Consider the following 6,000-nt stretch of genomic DNA (forward strand, 5'->3'; position numbering starts at 1 on the left):
ACCGGAAAATACTCTTTCAACCACACACGGTCACGTTGTACAGCACCATTAAATTTATTAGCAGGTAACTGGACAATAAAACAATAGACTTGCCTAGGAGGGTAGGGGAGAATTCTATCATCAAATTGATTTCTTAGTTAGGTTGGCTGTATCACAACCGGCAGTGATTGGTTACAATTTCAGTTTAATCCACCAGAAAAGACTAAACAAAAAATAGAACAAAAATTATTATTATTATGTATCACATCTGACCGTGATTGGGAGTCCCATAGGGGGGCGCACAATTGGCCCAGCGTTTCGCTCCCTCTAAAAACAGAAATAAATGTTTTGTCCATTATTCAGATTACGATCGCTCACTTTTGTTTTTTTTAAATGAAATAACCTAAAAAATATCATTATATATTATCAAGTTGATGGCACAGTCATATAGCCCAGCACCTACATACAGCTGAGTGACTCACTCATTCCTGGATTTGTATCAAAATAAATAAGTACCAACATGCTTTCTGATAGTCTTTAATAAAGAAATGTGTTGATTATCCTGACCTGGACACCATGTACAGTATTATCAAAAAATATGACATGCCTGGAAACCAATATACCTTTACCAACACCCCTCTGTATTTTGATACCTTGTGGATGGTGGCTCCGGAGTGGATGGGGGCTCCCACAGCGCAAAATGCATTGCTACAGATGCAGGTTTGATACCTGTGCCGGCCCCCACCGGGAGACCCATGAGGCGGCTTTTGGTTTTAATTTAGAATCCTCCAATCCTCTATATGTAATTATTGGTGGAGAGTCAGGTCATATTTTTTTATATTCTGTAGGCCGACCGTAGGCGACATGAGTCTCACTAGTGTTGAGTAATGTGCTGTTAAAAGTGGTGTAGGTCTTATTTATTTAATAGCCTACAATTATTTTAGCACCATTTCAAGCTGCTCTGAGACAAGCATGGGGACTGGTCTTGATAAATCAATTAGATGTTTATTTCTACTGAATCTCCATTTGGGTATTGGTTAGACTACAATTCTACAATTAGGGTGTAGAAACGCTATGCTCTTAGTGTAACCTGTATTTAACTAGTCAAGTCAGTTAAGAACAAATTCTTATTTACAAGGACAGCCTACTCCTTCCTCCCCGTCAGGGAATTGAACCCTGGTCTCCCACGTGTCCGCACGACACAGGGATTCTTTAGCTAAATAACCAAGTACTGTAGCCGACTCGTGACCATCACATTGTACAGCGCCATATTTTCTGTTCCATTCTAACGGAAACACCATAATATTAATCAAATTAAGCAGAATTTCTTAAAATCAGTCCCATGTACTATGTTATTTTAATAAAAGTTCTCTAGTACAGACACTATTGAAGGCTATCAAATGCTTCTCAAAGATGCCCTCTGGTGGTAATTCTAGCACTAACTAACATTAATGGTACCAGTGGTTGGCAGTTAAATAACGTGCCATAGAATTCTGCGGCACCATGCAAGCTGTGCCACAGTACACTGCAACTTTTCAGTTCAAGTTCAAGCGTACTGTTAGCTAACTAGCTAACATTAGTTGACTGACTTGCTAGCTAACGTTAGGTGTATGATCTGTGTGGTAATATTATTCGTATCTCAGAGCCATTTGCATTGCTAGTTATAGCCTAATGTTAGCTAGCTAGCTAACATTGAACCTGGTTGGTTAGCTACCTAAAGATTCATGCAGGGTAGTAACGTTATGAGTTGGGATTATGGTTCATTGTTTAGCTAGCTAGATGTCTAAACAAAATACGCCACTATGCAAGTAACCATTTCAATAGAATGTTCATGATGTCAATGTGACAACTGTCGATAGATGTAGCTGGTAAATTTGCTCTGACTATGTACTCCGATTTCAGGGCGCTCACGTCGGAGTGTGCCAGACCGCAGAATAACTGATGAATTTACGAATGCTCAACACACATTGAATATGGCCGGGGTCAGTAAATGTTGGCAAAAAAGCATCATAAAATTGTTGCCAGAAGCACAGGTACAGTCACCAACGCTCTGGATAACATAAAAACAGCCTAACCAACTCTGCTAGGGCGAGTAAAATGGTAAAAGTGAGCTGTTCCCTCATGTGTCTGGAAGTAGCTAGCAAGCTAGCCAGTTAGCTTGGGTGCTTGACTGCTGTTGAACTTACAACACACCCGTAGTATAAACCCACCTTCACTCTTGACAACTTTGATTGTTTAGTACATGGCCTCACATGTGAATCCTTAATGAGATGGGCGGGCTAAGGCTTAAGAAGGTGTGAACGATGCTGAATGGGTGCAGACAAAGAAGAGCTCTCTAGTCGGTGTAGCAAAACATTCAAGGGCCATTTCCTCAAAAAGTGAGGTTACAAATGTATCAACTTTCAAAGCAGAATTACTTTCCCATTGTTCCTCAACTGTAGTGTATGATATACCATTTTCTAGTGCCAAGTCTCTACTTTTATCCAATGTAAAAAACACCATTTCAAATTTTGCTACATAAGACCAAATTGAGCCGGTGTGTCACATATATAATTCCTTCTACGCGCTCTCCTCGTTCCACGTTTTACCTTCAGTGCACAACACATCAGCTGTCTGTGAACAGGTGAAAAAACCTTTCCAAGCCAAACCTTCATATCATGACAGCTAACCACTACACAGAGCCTACAATGTCGTCATGTCATAGTCAACTTGAACTAAGGCGTTAGTAAACCCGCTACAATCATGAAGTACAGTGTACAGTCAGAAATCAGTTTAGCAGTTACACAGGCGGGCCACGATGGCAATAAATTTATAAAACCAAAAGCTTACCTCCGACTAGGAAGAGTTCCAGTGTTGTGCCGGGTGTTTCAGTAGGCTAAACTAGCTAGTTGCATTTGCTAGCTAAGTGAATATATATATAGCTTGCCGTCTCTTGCTTGCTTCTCCTTAATTTTGGAAGAAATTAATTTGTTAACTGTTCAACTATTGCCTCTCTCTCTCTTTGAGTCAACTACTTACCACATTTTACACACTACAGTAGTAGCTAGCTGTAGCTTATGCTTTCAGTACTAGATTCATTCTCAGATCCTTTGATTTGGTGGAAAACATGTCAATTCATGCTGCAAGAGCTCTGACAGGAGGACGTCCTCCAGAAGTTGTCATAATTACTGTGCAAGTCTATGGAACGGGTTAAGAACCATGAGCCTCCGAGGTTTTGTATTGAAGTCAATGTACCCAGTGGAGGACAGAAGCTAGCTGTGTGTGCTGCTGAGGCTACTATTGACATTCATTGCAGAAAAGTGTGTTTTAATAAATTATTTGGTGACAAGTAAATATATTTAGTATATTCTTTTTATGTTTCACAATTTATATTTTCATGAAGTTCACTGAGGAAGATGGTCCTCCCCTTTCTCCTCTGAGTAGCCTCCACTTCTCAAAAAATATATAATATTAATGGACACACAGCTACAGAGAACTCATGGCTGTCTGAGTCTTACCATATTGGCGCAGGCTATGGCTGTAACCTGAGTGGCAGGGACAAACCATGCAGCTACACTACCTTCCCTTTTCCACTGAGAGAGGGTGACTGACATTCCTCTGTGTGCCTTCTCCACACAGACCCAGTATATCTCTGTTTAAGCCAAGGACACTGGACACTGTCTATGAATTATGTCACACCAGTGGCAGGCAATTAGAGAGCTGCAAAGTTCATGGTTTACGATAGAGTGGATCCTCGCCAGCCAAACCCTTGATTGTTCCTAGGATGAATCTCACTAGACGCAGGTAATTTCACTTTGTGGGACCCTGGGTTTGTTTTGATTATGTCCGAGGGATTTCTCAGTCAGTGAGATGTGTTTCACACATAATTGGCCACAAAGAAGCTTCTACTAATTCTACCAATTAAAGCCAAACATAATTTAGACAAGGGTAGCTAGGCAGCCACATATTGTAAGTCCCTGAGTTTTTTTTCCATGTGATCTGATCAGGACAAACTCAGGGTCCTATAACCAATGGCAGGGGGAAAACTTGCCTGGATGTTGGGCTGCAACTGAAATCCAGTGTGCGTCCCAAATGGCACCCTATTTCCTATATAGTTCACTACTATAGCTCACTACTTTTTCAACTTAGGGCCTTGTCAAAAGTAGTGCACTTTATAGGGAAAAGGATGCCATTTGGGACGCAAACCCAGTCAGCCCGGGCCTGGGGAGACCTGGCAGATGAGAGCCCACCAACGCAGGTGGGTGCCTGGGTGGAAGCTCTAATGGGAAGCCATCCATCCCCACTGCCTGCCTGGCATAACCCTGTCCATCACCGGCCTCTTGCCATCTCGCCAGGGAAAAACCAGCTGATAACACTGAGCTGTCAGCCACCCTAATCCCCCATCACTCAGAGGACAAAGGCTGTTGTCCGCCACACAGGCTAGGCGAAACGATGCAGAGCACATCAAACAGAGTCCCACCTGCACAGGGAGATACTGACCGTTTCAACAGCGCCACATAGAACATCTCTAGACAGCTGCATGCTAGCTGGGGGCACATGATACTCATATAGACCACTAACACCTGGCTTTCTGGTGCTTACAAAGAAAGTGATTAAAAGTTATTTACAATGTGTCCCGTTGATTTGTAGCCTGGCATATACACTCTGTCCAGAATAATAAAATGGGGGTTTCAAGTATCTGTGTATCTATGGCTTGGAAATTATTTTGCAACGAAATCAAGTTTCTATTGGACAAATGCAGGTAAGTCCCTCCCCGTTTCGTACCATTTGCTTCCGCTTGGTTAATGGTACACGGTTTCAAGAGTTAATGAATATAACCTAATGTAGGAAAATATGTAGTACACTATTGTTCAAAAATTAAATAAATAATAATTTAAATGACAAACAAACCGGATTAAAGGGGAGGGTATAAAAACAAACGCCAGCCAAAGTAAAATACGTCAATATATTTCAAAAGAGCCCATTTTGCTTACCTGTTCCAGAATCTTTCGATACCTCTGGTTGGCTTGGTCTACTAACTCCCGAACTGTCCATTCTCCTTTACACGGAACGACCACTGCAGTTGCTCCAAAAGTTACAGTGACTTTCATGTTGTCCTTGTAATCCGAAAAAAAGTTATTTGAAGAACAGCCTTCTTTGATAATCTGTATATTCCTCTGTGATTCCTTCACATGCGAGAGGCTGCGAAGCGCTTGATACCTCACAAGCCTCAACCGAAACCGGAGCAAAGATGTCACTGGACAAATTTACAATGACAAAATGACACGCGTGCATTAAAAAGTACTACTCAAAACTACAATTTACGATAATAAAAAATATTTGCTTTTCTCAATTATCGGTTAAATTAATAAACGAAGTAGCCTTCATTGTTTTGTCGGCTGAAATATACCTGTTGGTCATTGCACTGACATCCGGAAGTTGATCAACATAAATCACGTCATGGTAGGTTTCCACTAGTTACCACAAACACAAAGTCAAAATTGGCTATTGTCCTATCGTAAAAATGTATCAAAATAAAAATTAATTTAAGGTTAGGGAAAAGGTTAGCAGTGTGGTTAGGTCTAAAATCAGATTTTAAGAAGATACATTTTTGAAATGGGCATGGTTTATGACTGTGGCTGTGGTAACTAGTGACGACCCAATGTTAGGCTGTTGATAAACGTATCAACGATTGCTTCGAATATTTATCTTCTCAAAGATTCAACTTCGTCGTCTTTCCTACTTTAAACCATTTTCTTTTTAACATGACAATGATTGTAAACTATGTAGAGCCAGTTTACCATAAACCCTGCTTTGATTTTATACCCTAAAAATATACAAGTTCAAAGCGGCAACATGCTTACCAAACAACCACGAGCAAATCACTGCCTAAACTTTATTAAAGGGCCAATACATCATTTATGGCGAGGGATTGAGAGCTTAATATGCTAACCACTGCCATATAAAGTCCAAAGAAAAAACCTGAAGGAGGAAAGATTACTAGAAATGAACTGGGTTTAATCTGTGGATTCATTGTCGGGG

The 6,000-nt window shown here is 40.8% G+C and overlaps 1 protein-coding gene across 1 annotated transcript in view; it reads right to left on the reverse strand.

Moving 5' to 3' along the window:
• The window catches only part of LOC139413113 (partitioning defective 3 homolog B-like), a 166,093-nt gene extending 160,687 nt beyond the window's left edge, over window positions 1–5,406 (reverse strand). The window contains exon 1 of the mRNA XM_071160175.1: window positions 4,953–5,406. Within this exon, the coding sequence (XP_071016276.1) occupies window positions 4,953–5,069 (117 nt within the window). The 5' untranslated portion in view covers window positions 5,070–5,406. The remainder of the gene's footprint in view (window positions 1–4,952) is intronic.
• Window positions 5,407–6,000: the final 594 nt, after the last annotated feature.

This window comes from Oncorhynchus clarkii, chromosome 7 (genome assembly GCF_045791955.1).
Source record: "Oncorhynchus clarkii lewisi isolate Uvic-CL-2024 chromosome 7, UVic_Ocla_1.0, whole genome shotgun sequence".
In the NCBI taxonomy this organism is placed as follows: domain Eukaryota; kingdom Metazoa; phylum Chordata; class Actinopteri; order Salmoniformes; family Salmonidae; genus Oncorhynchus; species Oncorhynchus clarkii.